The 16,499-nt window shown below is 42.3% G+C and overlaps 1 protein-coding gene across 6 annotated transcripts in view; it reads left to right on the top strand.

Annotated features, from left to right (window-relative positions):
• FAM13C (family with sequence similarity 13 member C) overlaps positions 1-16,499 on the top strand; it is a 121,060-nt gene that overhangs the window by 69,978 nt on the left and 34,583 nt on the right. For all 6 annotated transcript variants that reach the window (XM_010339343.3, XM_010339342.3, XM_010339341.3 and 3 more), the window contains one exon: positions 6,195-6,279. In XM_010339343.3, the coding sequence (XP_010337645.1) occupies positions 6,195-6,279 (85 nt within the window). The remainder of the gene's footprint in view (positions 1-6,194; positions 6,280-16,499) is intronic.

Genomic DNA, 16,499 nt, shown 5'->3' with positions numbered 1-16,499 from the left:
TTGTTTGCTTGCTTATTAGTAATCTCCCCACTAGACTGGAAGCCCCATAATAGCTAATAGCCTCATACTGCAGAGCCTAGTGCAGCTCTTTTGCATGGAAAGCTGTCTGGATTTCCATGTGGAGCTGCATATGTGGCCTTACATCTGCAAGGTGGACACAAACTCTGCCCATGCACTGCAAGCTGTCCCTAAGCCTTCTTGGGGTGGCTCTGCAGGGCTCAGACCTAGTAGGACAGGTCAACCATCCACTGAAGGACATATATGTGGCGGTGGTATAGATCGGGGTCTCTAACCCTAGGGCCATAGACTAGTACTGGCCCATAGCCTGTTAGAAACCGGGCTGCACAGCCGGAGATGAGCAGTGGGCAGCGAGCATTACTGCCTGAGCTTCACCTCCTGTTAGATTAGAGGCAGCATTAGATTCTCAGGAGCATGGACCCTATTGTGAACTGCACAAGTGAGAAATCTATGTTGTGCACTCTTTATGAGAATCTAATGCCTCATGATCTGAGGTGGAACAGTTTCATCCCAAAACAATCCCCTACGGAAAAATTGTCTTCCACAAAACCAGTCCCTGGTGCCAAAAAGGCTGGGGACTGCTAGCGTAGATTACTCATAGACAGGTCTCCCTGCCCCCTTGTCCTGGGTTTCTTGATCCTCAAGACAGGTATCTCTTCATGGACCCATCCCACACAGCGTGTCCAAGTCCCTGCCCTCTGTTCAGGAGGACTTACTAGTCACCCATGGTGATGAAAGGCAGGCTGTCCTTAGGTCATGGGTGGCTGTGGGGTGGGAAGGAATATTACTGAGAACAGCTGGTCTGCAGAGTTGCTTCCACTTTGCCTTCTTGTCTTCCAGTTACAACAGTTTGTTTTCCCTTCTACCTGGAGATCTTGTTTCTCCAGACCTTCATCTTTTGTCATTTGCTACTTAATTTCTTCCTCAATACTCTAAGCTTAGTCCTATCTAATAGCTCAGTAAGGAATCAGCTAGATCTCCTTTGGCACTCAGAGTCTTGCTCAGTGTGAATACAAGTAAGGGAGAAAATGGCAGAGGAAGATGGATGAGAACAACCGTGGATGCTTCTTTTCCTTTTTTTTTTGACAGGGTCTTACCCTGTTGCCCAGTCTGGAATGCAATGGTATAATCTTGGCTCACTGCAGCTGCCACCTCCTGGGTTCAAGCAATTCTCATGCCCCAGCCACCAAGTAGCTGGGATTACAGGTGTGTGCCACCATACCTGGTTAAGGTTTTGTATTTTTAGTAGAGACAGGGATTCACCATGTTGGCTAGGCTGGTCTTGAACTCCTGACCTCAAATCGTCCACGTGCCTCGGCCTCCCAAAGTGCTGGGATTACAGGAGTGAGCCACTGTGCCCAGCGGCCAATGGATACTTTTAGCCATAAAAGTATGGGTCATGGCATTATACCTGGGTCATGGCATTATACCTCTCTCCCTATGGGAGTCCAGAGATCTCTGAATGTGAACTCCTATGCAGTGACATTCTTTGAAACCTATTTGTGTTGTCTCAACATTTGGTTCCGTTTCACACACACAGTCTAAGCACCCACTCCATTGCCAGATCTGTGCATCCATCTCCAGTCCGTTCGCCTGTTTGCTTTTCTTCCCTTTAAAGTTGTAAGGGGGCTTAGAAGTCATGTATCCTGAGGTCCTTGATAGGCAGGTGCAGAAATAAGATCCTGGGAGGTAAAGTGATGAGTCAAGGGCTCAGTGCCAGTGTGGAGCATGGCCTTGCCACATGGCCAGAGCTCTGTCTGGCAGCCTTTGGGGTTTGGAGATAGTCATACTAACCACAGAATCCAGTCCTTGAGTGTTTGCCACATGTTGGTGTGCTGCGAAGTGCTTTCCAGCTTTCCATGATTTCCCTTGTTTAATTCTGAGAGCATTCCTTAGAGCAGGTACCATTGTTGTTGTTACCACTGCCTCTTTTTACAGAGAGCATTAAGACCCAGAATAACCAGGATGCTTCGCCGAAGTCAGACATATAGTATGTAGCAAAGCTGACATTCCCTCTGGTTCTATGGGAACCTGAAGGCTATGCCCTCTTCTGTTTTGCATAATATGTAAGAGCACTTACAAATCTGAGACAGGCAGCTGGTTCTACAATTTAAAAAAAAAAAAGAATGAAATGTAAGGTTAAAGAAAGAATGCCAGCCATTCTTTTTACTTTACCTTTCATTCATTTTTAAAAACTTGTTAAAATATATCTCATCTAAAATTTACCATTTAACTTTGTTTTGAGACGGAATCTCACTCTGTCACCCAGGCTAGAGTGCAATGGTGCCATCTCGAATCACAGCAACCTCTACCTCCCGGGTTCAAGCAACTCTCCTGTCTCAGCCTCCTTGAGTAACTGGGACTACAGGCACCTGCCACCATGCCTGGCTAATATTTGTATTTTTGTAGAGACGAGGTTTCACCATATTGGTCAGGCTGGTATCGAACTCCTGACCTCAGGTGATTCAACCACCTAGGACTCTCAAAGCTGGGATTACGGTCATGAGCCACTGTGTCTGGCTTAACTTTTTTTTTTTTAAATAGAGTCTTCCTCTATTGCCCAGGCTGGAGTACAATGGTGCAATCTTGGCTCACTGCAATCTCCACCTCCCGTGTTCAAGCGATTCTCGTGCCTCAGCCTCCTGAGTAGCTGGAATTACAGGTGTGTACCACTATGCCTGGCTAATTTTTATATTTTTCACAGAGACAGGTTTCACCATGTTGGTCAGGCTGGTCTCCAACTCCTGACCTCAGGTGATCCACCTGCCTTGGCCTCCCAAAGTTCTGGGATTACAAGTGTGAGCCACCACACCCAGCCACCATTTAACCATTTTTAAGTGTGTAGTTCAGTGGCATTAGGTACAGTCACACTGTTCTGCAACTGTCACTACCATCCACCCCAGAACTTTTTTCATCTTTCCAATATAAAACTCTGTACTCATTAAACAATAGCTCCCATCTCCTCCCTGTGTCCCATCCCCCAGCAACAGCCCTTGGTAACCACCATTCGACTTTCTGTCTTGATGAATATATATATATAAATAAATAAATATATATATATATATATATATATATATATATATATATATATATATAGTGTTTTTTGAGATGAAGTCTTGCTCTGTTGCCCAGGCTAGAGTGCAGTGGTGCAATCTTGGCACACTACAACCTCCACCTCCCGGGTTCAAGTGATTCTTGTGCTTCAGCGAGCATCTTAAGCAGCTGAAATTACAGGCATGTGCCACCACACCCAGCTAATTTTTGTATTTTTAGTACAGATGAGGTTTCCCCACGTTGGCCAGGCTGGTCTCAACCTCCTGGACTCAAGTGATCTGCCTGCCTTAGCCTCCCAAAGTGCTGGGATTTACAGGCTTAAGCCACCACTCCCAGCTATGATGAATTTTACTAAATACCTTATGCCGGTGGGAGTATACAGTATTTTTCCTTTTGTGACTGGCTTATTTCAGTTAGCATAATGTCCTCAAAGTTTATACATGTTGTAGCATGTAGCCTGTGTCAGAATGCCTTCCTTTTGAATGCCAGACAATGTTCCATTGTATGTCCATAACCACATTCTATTTCCATTCATCTGCTCATGGACACTTGAGCTGCATCCACCTTGTGTTAGTCTGTTAGGTCTTCCATGACAAATACCACAGACTTGGAAGCTTAAACAACAGAAATGTATTCTTTTTTCACAGTTCTAGAGACTGGAAGTCCACGATCAAGGTGCCAGCAGGGTTGATTCCTCCTGAGCCTCTCTCCTTGGCTTGCAGACGGTTGCCTTCTGATTGTGTCTTCACATGTCCTTCTTTCTATCTCCCTGGTGTCTGTTCCTCATCTAACCCTAATTACCTCTTTAAAGGGGCTATCTTCAAATACAGTATCATTGGGGGTTAGGGCTTTGACATATAAATTTTGAAAAGACACAATTTCATGCCAAACACACTTCTTGGTTATTGCGAGTAATGCTGCCATGAGCATGGGTACTTGAATATCTGTTCAAGTACCTGCTTCCAATTGTTTTGGCTAGATACTCAGCAATGAAATTGCTGGATTATATGGTAATTCTATTTTTAATATTTTGGGAGTCCATCAGGCTGTTTTGCATAGTGGCAGCACCATTTACATTCCCATGGCGTTTTGTTAATCTTCAGAGTAGTTTTGCTCTTTTTGAGAGGCCACTGATTTCCTATGTCCTGCAGTAGGAAACTTCCCTGGAATCTTTCTGTTTGCCTCCCAGCGGCTTGTTTACTGAATACTAAATCCTCCCAGAAACTTGGTGTCCCTGCTCCTTCTGCAGCTCCTGTCAACAACCTCAGTTATCGGTTCCACACTCAACTACTAGGAAAACATCCCAGAACAGAGGAGGAAGCCAAAAAAATGTCCTGGTCTTACACAGGTGCTTCATGTGAGCTATGGACTCTCAGGCCGCAGCTTTTAGGAGGTCTGTGCTGGATCCCGCCCTGTCTCTGGGCATGGCAGATCCTGAACTTGCCTAGGCACCTGCTGCTTTCAGAATGATGATGAGACAATAGATTTTAGACATCCCTCAGCAAACAGCTTTTAAAACACTACTGTAGGTTCATACTCACATCAATGGAATGGATCAGGGATGTGCTTAGGACGTGGTCCTGCATGGAAGGGAGGAATTGGGGTGTGAGATATGTTCGTGGATGTTTATGTGAGGAAAGCTGTGAAGGTGTGCATGTAGCAGGGGTGTGTGTAATAGCATGTGAAGGCATGGGGGTTGGATGTGGGTATGTGTTGGGGGCGGTGGGTGGGTGTGCCTGGGTATGTGTGGAGTAGGCTGGAGGTTTCCAGGGCTGGATGTGAGAGTCAGAGGTGTGTGTGGGGGAAGAGTGTGTGTATGTGGAAGGTGGGGTGTTTGTAGGTGTGGGGAGTAGGAATGAAAGTATGGAGGTTTGGTATGAGGGTCTGTGTGGAGTAGGTGAGGGGTAGGTATGAGATTACATGTAGGATGGAGGTGAGCACTAGGGACTGAGTGTGTGTGTGTGTGTGTGTGTTTGTAGTAGAGGATGAGGGTGTGTATGTGGCAGGGGTGAGGCTGTGGAGTGGGCGTGATGCTGTGTAGGGAAAAGGATATGCAGAGGGTAGGGTGTGAGTAGGTGTGTGTGTGTGCCTGTGTGTGTTGGAGGGTCCTACCAGGGAAAGGACCAGTGACTCTGCTCCTCTGCTCCTGGTGCCCACCCCTGCTGGAGCTGGGAGGGTAAAAGAGCAGCTGAGACTTGCAGAACCTTCTTGTGGAGAGGGAGAGAGCCTGGCCAGGGATTCAGGCTGACTCACTTTCACCTGGTCGGGGGAATTAATTTGCTGGCATCTGCATCATGGCAGGATGCATGCGTCAGTCTGTATGACTTTGTTCTTATTAAGAATCATGGGAGAAATTTAAAATGAGAAATAAAGAAAGTGGGTGGGAGGTTATGCTGAGGGCTGTGAAAGATAAATTGCTTCTCCCTCAGTTGCTGGGTTATGCTAAATGACCAAGGTCATCTCCCTCCACCCTCTTCTCTCCCCCTGTTCTCATGTGAGAGAAGTAACTTTAGAAGACACACACACACACACACACACACACACACGCAGATGTGGATTAAGGAGCCTCAAAGCCCCTCCCTCCCAGATGCCAGGCAGCCTCTGCTGCAGTAACTCTTTGTACACTGCGGTTTGCTGCAGTCTTTGCCTTGGAGGGACGGTGGCTTTTATGAATGGTAGCCTGGGAGGGACCTAATGTCCTCTGCTTCCTGATGTCAGCACAGTGAATGAAACTCTTGCAAAGCGTAAAGCCTCAAGCACCCGGGAAGCAGATATCTTTTCAGATTGGTTCTTCAGATGCAGCGTCTCTTGCTGACGAAATCACGAGTCCCATGTGTCACAGATAAGCCATATACGTTAGGATTTAAACAAGGCAGAAACAGCCTGCAGGTGGAATGATGCGCATATGATTCTGGCACAACCAGTTCTTTCCCTAAAGCAGCTGTTGTCACCACCCCTTCCTGCCAGGCAGTGGAGGAAGGTGCTTGCAGGAGCTGCAGACGCACCGTTGTGTGCTAGGCATCTACTCAGCTGGCCTCATGTTCTGCTTTTGCTGGCAGAATTCCTTGCTGAAGCTCCAAGCCCTTGAATCTGATCTGTGCTCTGCATTTTTAACAAACCAGGAAGAAGCTGCTCAGGTGCATGGAGTCAAGGACCCAGCCCCAGCATCGACCCAGAGTGTGCCTGCTGATGGGGTGGATTCTGCAGGTAAGAGCAAGGCTGGGGGTTGTCCCAGATTGTACTCTTAACGGGAGTTCAGTCTCTTGCTGCTTCACAATCAGCCTGAGCCCCTGAGGGAAAATGGTGCCTGGGGCAACATGAAAGCCCCAAAGGTGTTTCTCAGTTGTCCCAGAGGAGCTGAGGGGGAGTAAGAAGAATTGGGATTTGCTGTAGCATAGAGCTGTGGAGCTGGGACCAAGAGACACACTTACGCAAATGGGTGTCAGGTGAAAGTACCCATCACAACTTCTAGTCTTCATTTTCCCATTTGGTCTCCTGGGACAAATGAGTGCTATGCTTATTTTATATTACTGGACCTAGATAATCTGTGCTGTCTTGAAACTCTTCTTTTTGATGTGTTGAGGATGGGGAAGTTTCCACACTGCTGCTTCCTTTCCACTGTTAACTGCTTCTAAGATGATCCACTCATGCAGGAAAAATGGGGATGAGTGCTCCACCAATAGCTCGTTCTGATCCTGTATTGCCTTGTTATATCTCCATTGTTTTTTTCATTAATTTCCTTGTCAGAAAGTCCCAAACTGGGTCTCAATTTTCTGTTAGTCTCTCTGGCTTTAATTCTGGGATGGTAGATTGGCTAGCCAACAGCGGGCAAATTAATCTTCCCAGGAATATTTGGAGAGGAAAGAAACACTAATTTTTTAAGTGAGAGCACAAATTATGTTTTCTAACATGAAGAGGTCATAGGCTTGCAGACTCATTTCCAAATGAATGATAGAAATAGACTTAGGTGAGCTTTCTTCATGAGAGGTCCTTAGTCTCTAGGAGTTGAAGGAAAAGATTTACAAAGGTAATCTGTTTCAGTACCATTAGCAATACTACATTTTAGATACTCCTGTTGAAAGCTGATCTCATGAATATATACACCTACTGTGTGCCCACACAAATTAAAAATAAACAATTTTAAACATTTTTAAGAGAAGAAAAGAAAACAAGAAAGAAAACAAACCCACATAGTCTAAGCAGGCAAATCAGTACTCTCCAGTGTTGGAATGTGTATTAATAATGGTAGCATATAATAGCTACTAGTAGTAGTTACTATGATTATTCAAAACTTCTATGATCCTGGCACTGTTCTAAGTACTTTTTGTGCATTATATTATATTCTTAAACTGACCTGTGAAGTACTACCATTCATCGTAACACACTGAAGCCTAGCGTAGCATTGCTGGTGAGTGGTACATTGTTTCCCTATGGATGTAGGTGGTTAGTTGTAGGATGTAGGTGGTTAGTAGTCTTTGTTGCCCAGTGAGCTCTCCTGCTCTTTTGGCCATTATGTTTGAATGAGTGGTGAATAAAATTGAGCAGGAGCCAATCTTAGACCAATTAGTGATTTAAGACAGATTATTTAGACAACATCCCTTTTCTTCCCTCAATACCATATTCCGCTCCCTGCAAACAAACAACATATTTAATGCAAAACACATAAAGAAGTCTCAAGCCAAGTAGAAGTTAACTGTTGAGTTATTTGGATTAACTATGCTGAACACTTTGTCAAGTGTTCAGTAAAATATTTGTTGCATGTTGGATATGGATACATTTCTTCTTCTTCATCATGACTTTTATGTGTCTTCCCAACAATTAAGAATCGTTTTGGATTTTCTCATTTGGCATGGGCAATATTTTGTATAAGCTTATTACTACTTGTTATAAAATAAAAATAAATACAGGATTTATGCAGGGATTGCTCACACAGAGGAGCTAGTAATACATTCCATGTTAAATATCAAATGGCAAAGATGTGCAGAAGGTGTTTTAGAGGGGAGGCTTGTGGGTTGCATGCTGGATTTTCCAAACTGTAGAGGAATCTGAAATGTCTCAGAGCTCTCCCCAGACAATCTAGAAAACTAGACTGTAGAGACATCTATAAAACTGATGTTTTCAGGGACCTATGGTCTCTTCATTTATCACTACAAAGTGACAGGCATTTTTAAGATGCCTTTGTGACTTAAATTATGGGATAGTTTGGTCTCATTGGCTTCTAAGGTGCGCTCTTATAGGAAGGTCATGCATTTTCTAATCCATGCATCACTCAGGGAAGAAATTTATTCTTAGATCCATGGTTCTTAACTCAGGGATGGATTTCTAGAATGATCTTTGGACCCCTTAAAACATTAGATTTTTTCATGTTAGTTCTGATGAGAGGGTGATTGTATTATATGAACACAGATGGCTAAAAGTCTACAAAAGATTATAGAAGCTTAAAAATAGTCTTCTCTTTCTTAATATCTAACATTATCCCTAACCTTACATGTATATAAATATTCAAATGATAATTGTTGTAAAAATTCAATTAGTAATTGTTGATGTCAATAACATGGACACTATCCAACAAGTGATTTTTATAAGAATACCCAGATATAATATTATGCTGCCACTTAACCATAAATAGCAAACATTCATAAGTATAAATTCACGTGATGTAGTAGGTTTCAAATTCACTATAGACTTGATTGGCTTTTACTTGAGTTTATGGGTTACTAAGATCAGTTCCACCTCGTAAGATACTTGACATACTCTCCTGTCCTAAACACCCAGCTGTAAACTGGATATGCAGCAAGAACACACTTTATGGCACCCCTGGGGACACTATTCTAGATACTGTTCCAGAACCTTCTTACAGATTGTAATTACCAGGAAGCTTTTCCAACATGGAGATTTTCTGGCATCCTCTCTAGACTGTCTGAGATGAAAGTCCGGGAACCTGTGTATTTCATAAATACTCCCACATAATGGAACCACACTGGTCAAGTGGACAGTGTCTTGAATTGAGACAGAATGTCAAGGTCTCTCTGACTCTGCTCTACCTCAATTTTGCCAACAGGAAAATGCTCACAGGTCACGTGGGACTTATAACTCAGGGTCTGTGGCCAGTTGGCTCCATCTACTTATTTCAAGAGGAGAAAGTCCACAGGTTGGGAGTGAGTAGGATGGGGATATAGACAGATTTGAGATATCAAGGCCCTTAGAGAAAAATCATGGGGAAGAAATCAGCTGCAAGGCAGCTTGGGGACATACAAAGGGTAATGAACTGGCTCGGTTTGCACAGATTTGTCCTACTTTTAGCACTAAATGTCCCACATGCTAGGAAATATTCACTTCCAGGTATTCCAGGACAGTTGGCCCAACTTATAGATTGCAAACCACAACCCGTGAGTCTGAATCTTTGTGCTTTCCCAACAATTTATTAAAATGTCTGTTGACATATAATTTCCAATGTGATGATATTTGGAGTTGGGACCTTTGGAAGGTGATTAGGCCATGGGATTAGTCCCCTCATAAGAGTCCAGAGAGCTAGCTTGCCCTTTCTTCCATGTGAGGCTATAAGAAGTCGGCCCCCTGTTAACTGGAAGAGAGCTCTCATCAGAAGTCCACCAGGCTGGCACCTGCTCTTGGATTTCCAGCCTGCAGAACTGTGAGAGATAAATTTCTCTTGTTTATAAGCCACTCAGTCTATGATAATTTGTTATAGCAGCCAGAAATGACTAAGGCAGAAACCCACATAATAGGCTTAAAATACCTGTAACTCTGTCAATATCTTCTTATAGCTGAAGTAAATATTTCCAGCATGGAATTGGTAAGTACCTATTCTGATGTGGTTGAATGGAAAATGGAATGAGGATTGTCTTGTCAACTGCTTGTCATTTTAAAGTGTGCAGAAGGACTGTCCATGTTCTACATGACTCAGCATAATAACCTTTGTTCTGTCTGACCAGGGATGTATGATGGTTTGGAGTTTTAGCAAAAACTGTAACCATAGATAACTGGATACCTGTTACTAGAAATAATAATTCCATAGCAGTACTTTATTGTATTTTTCTAAAATCTTGATTTTCAAGTTGAACTTTCAATTTAGGTAAGACACTAATGTCGTATGTCTATTTACAGTCTACAATTATTCTCATGCAGATTCTGCATTATCTATAGGTCTCTTCCAAAGTTGAAGTTGACGTAGGTCAGAGTCATCCAGGACCTGACTTTTTTGTTCATATTTCCAGACACTGTCCCCTTGACCAGAAACTTTTAACTAGTTGGAAATGCTTACTAAACTTACAGATGTCTGAAATCCCTACCTTAAAATGAAAAATTAAAACATAAAGATGAGGTTTGAGAATCCCCACATTGGAAAAGCTCCCTGTGTGATTCTGAAGTATAAGGAGGTTCGGTAATACTTTATAGAACATGGTACCACTCCAGGGTTGACATGAAATATGTTCCTGCTACGGGTGCAATTTACAAATGGATTTCTAGAACAGGAAAGCATTTTCAGGTATCCTTCTAGGAGCATCTGATTATCCATATAACTTGATATTTCAGCCTATGTGGGGCCAGATAGTCTTTGAAAGTCAGTAAGAGGCGATCTTCATTCAACCTCAGAAGGGCACAGAATTTCCAGTTAGAAACTTAATTCATTATGGTGTGTGTGTGTGTGTGTGTGTGTGTGTGTGTGTGTGTGAGAGAGAGAGAGAGAGAGAGAGAGAGAGAGAGAGAGAGACAGACAGACAGACAGAGACAGAGACTTGTAAAACCTTCTAGAGCCTTTATATATATTTAGGATGTACCAGCTGAAAAATGGCTACCATTATGGAAAGTAGTACTTCACTTATTTGTCTTAAGTTGGTTCTTTTAAAATAGAGGTTTTCAGCTGGGCGCGGTGGCTCAAGCTTGTAATCCCAGCACTTTGGGAGGCCGAGGCGGGTGGATCACGAGGTCAAGAGATCGAGACCATCCTGGTCAACATGGTGAAACCCCGTCTCTACTAAAAATACAAAAAATTAGCTGGGCATGGTGGCACGTGCCTGTAATCCCAGCTACTCAGGAGGCTGAGGCAGGAGAATTGCCTGAACCTAGGAGGCGGAGGTTGCGGTGAGCCGAGATCGCGCCATTGCACTCCAGCCTGGGTAACAAGAGCGAAACTCCGTCTCAAAAAAAAAAAAAAAAAAAAAAAATAGAGGTTTTCAATTGGGGTCTATTTTCTGCCCCCCCCCGCCCCCCACCACAGGATATTTGGCAGTATCTAGAGAAACAACTGGTTACAAAGAGGGGGTGGGCACTCCTGGCATCTGGTGAGTAGAGGCCAGGAATTCTGTCAAACATCCTGAAATGCACGGGACCACCTCTCTCCTTCCTGAAATGCACGGGACCACCTCTCTCCCTCATCAAATTGTTATCTGGTCCAATAGTGCTGAATAGTAACAGTGCTGAAGTTCAGAAACCTTTGCTTTAAAAGCTTTTAAGTGAATAACATCAACATTAGCTAACAATGATCTCTGTATCTGCAACAGGCATTAGTTGATGGATTTTCTTATTCTTCACAAGTACTCCATGATATAGTTTTCATTATCACCATCAGATTAAAGATGAGGAAATAAACTTGGAGATGTAACTGGTGATATGGTTCCCACCCAAATCTCATCTTGAATTCCCACATGTTGTGGTAGGGACCTGGTTAGAGGTAATTGAATCGTGGGTGCAGGTCTTTCCCATGCTGTTCTCGTGATAGTGAATAAGTCTCATGAGGTCTGATGGGTTTAAAAAGGGGAGTTCTCCTGCACAAGCTCTCTTCTCTTGTCTGCCACCATGTGAGACAAGCTTTTCACCTTCTGTCATTATTGTGAGGCTTCCCCAACCATGTAGAACTGTGAGTCCAATAAACCTCTTTCTTTTATAAATTGCCCAGTCTTTATATGGGTATGTCTTTATCAGCAGCATGAAAACAGACTAATAGACAGGCTGAAGGGCCCAAAGCTGCTGAGTAGAGGGAGGTTGGGTGAAAAGTGAGGAAGTGGTAGTAGGGCTTTCCCCACTCTGACTGCACAGGTTAAACTCTTCATCCCTATGCTATTTACCATCCAGCTTAAATGGTAAGTCCCCACAGTTCTAATATTCTAGAATTTGGAATGAAGTATATAGCTGGTCTAAATGCCCTCTATGTAATTAATGTGTCTTGAAAGTCATTTTAAAAAATCCATCCCTGACTTTGTCTTGTCAGACTGAAGAGCACTAGATTTGTAGCTGGTTTATTTGTTACAGCCCCTCTGTTTCTGTAATTTTGTCTCCTCTGATCTAATCCGTCTCTAGGTCCCTGTGCCTCAGTTGATGTGTATTTACCTGAACTGCATTCCACATGGAGTCAAAGACTATAATTTTATTTGTAAATATCAGCAGAGGTACTATAATTTTGTAGAATGTCACACTGGAAGAAACTGGGCCAAGTAAACAAGGGATCTCTTATTAATTTCTTACAGCAGCATGTGAATCTACAATTATTTCAATTTAAAAAGAAATGAATTCATACCTGAAAATGGGAACGGGGGCATTTTATAAACTAAATATGAAATAATTATGCCTGTGGGATTGTTTTCCAAGCCCTTTCCAGAGATGCACAGTATTTTCCTGGCTTTTTTATTTTGTCATATCAGTGTATTCTATCAGAGCTCCCCAAATCCCTTACCTGATTAAACGATAGCTTACTGCTTGTTATTTGTTAGGCGTAGCTGGCTTTGTTTCCTCGAACAGCATCACTTACTGGCCCGCAGTGCAAGTCATCTGCCACTGCTGAACCTCGGCTTCACGGTCCATGAGGTTGTTCCTGTGGTTGCTTAGTATTTTACTCTGAAAAATGTTAACATCATCTGCAAACTCAGATTTATCATTCTGCAATTCCTTTTCCATGCCATTTCTGAAATGTAAAATAAGATTATTCCAGGACCCATTTGCAAAGATTGGTACTGACATGTCCATCATAAAGACAGGAATTAATCTCTGCTCTTAGTTGCATATTAAGTGAACTTTGTATCCATTGCAAAACATGGCCCAATCATCATTCAGTTTTGTTTTAAAATAATCTTTGGTATGAAAATCTTGCATAGACTTCTTGAAAACCCAGATATATTTTCATACCAAAGCTTGTTTAAAAATTTCCTCTTCCATGCCGTTTCTAAAATGTAAAACAAGATTCATCCAGGGTGCACTTGCAAGGATTGGCACTGAATTAATTTCTTAAGATATTAATTCAACTCTGCACTTTACAGAAGGCTCTGCCTTGCTCTTAAAGATAATTCCTTACAGAACTTCATGCTACTTGGGTGATTTTGGACAGGTTTTTTACTCTCTCATCCTCTTCAGTTTCCTTTTCTTTAAAATGGGAGAAAGCATACTATCTAATTCCTAGGATTGTTGTGAGAATGGCATGGTATAATACATATGAAGGTCTTAGCTCATCCCTGTGGTAAATGCTCCATAAATGTCAGCTGTCTTTATGTTAAAAGCTGGGCATTCTTTCTGTACTCAGAGCCATGCCTCCTTTCCTCCAGTTGATAATGCTTACATTTGTCTTTGAATATATATTCTATCATAATTTCTAACTACTTCCAGGGAGTGGAAATGACATTTTGTATTGTTCATTCCCTAGGTCCCATCTAGAATCTTGCATGTAATTGACATTACACTTATTCCCCTAAGCAAAAGGTATTTATAACAGCAATAATCTTTAGAGCTGATGGCTGAATAAATACCACCTATTGTATTTGGAACTACATTTGTAACAATAAAATCTGTCCTGTGCTAAACCGATGACATAACTTGGCCAGAAAAGTTACCTACTATTAATAATTTTTCTGTGATGCTTTAATAACCATCTTCATAATCTATGAAGAAGGGAGCTTCACATTAACCCCTTGTTTTCCAAGAAAAGCATTTTTAAAAATTGATTTCAAAATGTATAGGTGACAGTGTAATTCTCTGAGGTCACTTCTCTAACTGCATTATAGGAAGGAAAATATCAGTCCTACAGCCCAAAATGCCAGGTAGTTATTTAATTTTTTTAAATTAACTTTTTACATTAGACCAAGTACTGTGCTATTATACTTGACTGTATTTGACTTTAGCTGTTTACAAATGAGAATTCTGAATTTGAAGAGACTTGCCGGGCCAAGGATATAACAACTGCCAACAAGTAGTATCACAGACTAAGCCCAAGCCTCTGACTTCAGAGCCCAGGCTTTTAACCAGTAGCCTTATAGTCATTACAAAAAAAAAAAATGTTAATAGAGTTTATTTTTCAAAACAGTTTAGGTTTACAAAAAAATGAACATACAGAGAGTTCTCAATTACCACTTGTCCCTAGCACACAGGTTTCCTATATATTTTAGTCACTTTAAAAATAACTTTCATTGGGTTATTTTAGTATCAGCTTGCCATGCATAGAAAGACTGCCTGGCAGTGACCAGATGGCATGCCTGGAAGCTTGGTGTCTGACACTGCTCTGGATGACTCCCAGGTCCAGGGCCAGGTAGACAACCTCTCTTGTCTCTTCCAGTTTCTTGAGAATCATACATCCCTGTGGCTGTATCTGGAGCTGCTGGTCCAGCTTCCTTGACTGATTGGCTGATTCAGCCTAACTCATGACACTTGAGATAAATAATTCTTGACTATACTTTCTAATTGACTTGAGATGAGCCTAATAAAGGTACTACACACATTGAAGGTTGGAATTTCCTTCAGTGATCTTTCTGTTTGCTTTGTATATTCAGTGTTCCCTAAATATTCTCCTAAAGGGCTTCTGCTCATAAATGATTACTCCTGTTTGAAAATAGCTCTTGTTATCTTAATAGCAGTTTTTTTTTTAATCAGCAGTACCACTAAGGTGATCAACTATTAAGAATCAACTAGAAGATTTGGAGAGTCAAGTGGGCTGAAAAATGATGAGCATCCAGCACCCAGCTTTCTCTGTATTCCCAAAGGGCACTCTGAATCTTACACACTATAATAGATGATGATTTTTCTTTCCCTAGCTCCACAGCTCAGGCAGAATACTGGACCTGGGCAGGACATTGTTCAACCTGGTTGTTATCTGAGCAGTTGACTCCATTTGGGTGGCATAGGGAGAGTTCTCAGAACTCAGAAGCTGTCCATTGGCCATTTCCCTTGGTTATTGCTCAAATTCAATGAGATCAAGAAAGATTAAATAGTGCTTCCCAGGTCACACCAGTGACAAAACTGGGACAAGAATCTGGGTCTTCCTGAGCCTGTGGCTCATGTTTTTTTCCATCATGGCAAACTGCCTATTGGGTCTGAATGGTGACTGTTATGACGCCCAGACCTGTTTTCAAGGTGACAAATTTCCCACCCTTCCAGCTCCCTAACACATCTAATGGCCATCCACAGAAGCTGGCACACAGGACTGCTTGGAGTGCTGACCTTCTCACTGCTCAGTCAGTCTCCCAGTCTAGAGCCCCTTTGTATCTGCCCTCATTCCCTCCTGATATGATACTTCTTCTCCTCTCTAGTGCTCTCTAACCAAGGATGCTCATCTATTTTCTCAGCCTTGGTTATTGGGATAATTTCAGGTTTACCCATATTCTCTCTCCCCTACCACCATAGCTAACCCTTTAGTTCCTCAGTAACTCAAATGTAACATACCTAAAACTGAACCCATCACGTATCAATCAGATGTTTTCTTGCTGTTTTTTCCCATCTTTGTTTTTGTGGCCCTCTTTGTGTGTGGGATGCTATTATCCTCGCTGTGGTCTGTCCTGAGAGAGGCTGGTTGAGAACGGTGAGGCTTGAACCTCATTAGAATCATGGACATGCTTTTGGCTTATTTAGCATTTGAAACCAACAAAGCCTGATGTTTGGCATTTTGGAATGTTCCTGAATGCTATTTATGAGCCCACCGTGATAGGCAAACCCAAGAGTGCAGCTTTACAAATCAGCAGCTCATCTCAAGTTTTTGCAGATAGGGATTTACTTAGGTTTGGAATAGCTTTAAAATTCACATTAGAAAAATATTCTTAAGTCTGACTAACTCATTTAACCTCTGTAAAGTAGCATTTGCTTCTGCTTGGGTTTGCAGCCTGAGCAGAAGTGGTCTCAGTAGTTATCACACACTGATGATGACTCCTTTTCTTCTCTATGTTCCCTTCTGCTGACTGAGTGGGCTGCCAGAAACACTCCGGCTTCCAGTGTCAGAGATGTAGAGTCTTCTGTTTCAAGCATTGGTCAAACTCTCCATGAATGGAGATAGACTAGTTATGCAACCTTTCCTACTGAATTTAACATGGAGAACATATTACTACTAGCCTCATGTGGTTGTTATGAAGATTAAATACATGCAAAAAATCTCAGAATAAGATTGAGGACATAGTAAGTCACTTCATAAATATTAGACATGATGATTATTGTTATTT

Source organism: Saimiri boliviensis, chromosome 12 (genome assembly GCF_048565385.1).
Source record: "Saimiri boliviensis isolate mSaiBol1 chromosome 12, mSaiBol1.pri, whole genome shotgun sequence".
NCBI lineage: Eukaryota > Metazoa > Chordata > Mammalia > Primates > Cebidae > Saimiri > Saimiri boliviensis.
Note: the sequence above shows the minus strand (reverse complement) of the source record. Positions and strands in the feature narration are given on the sequence as shown.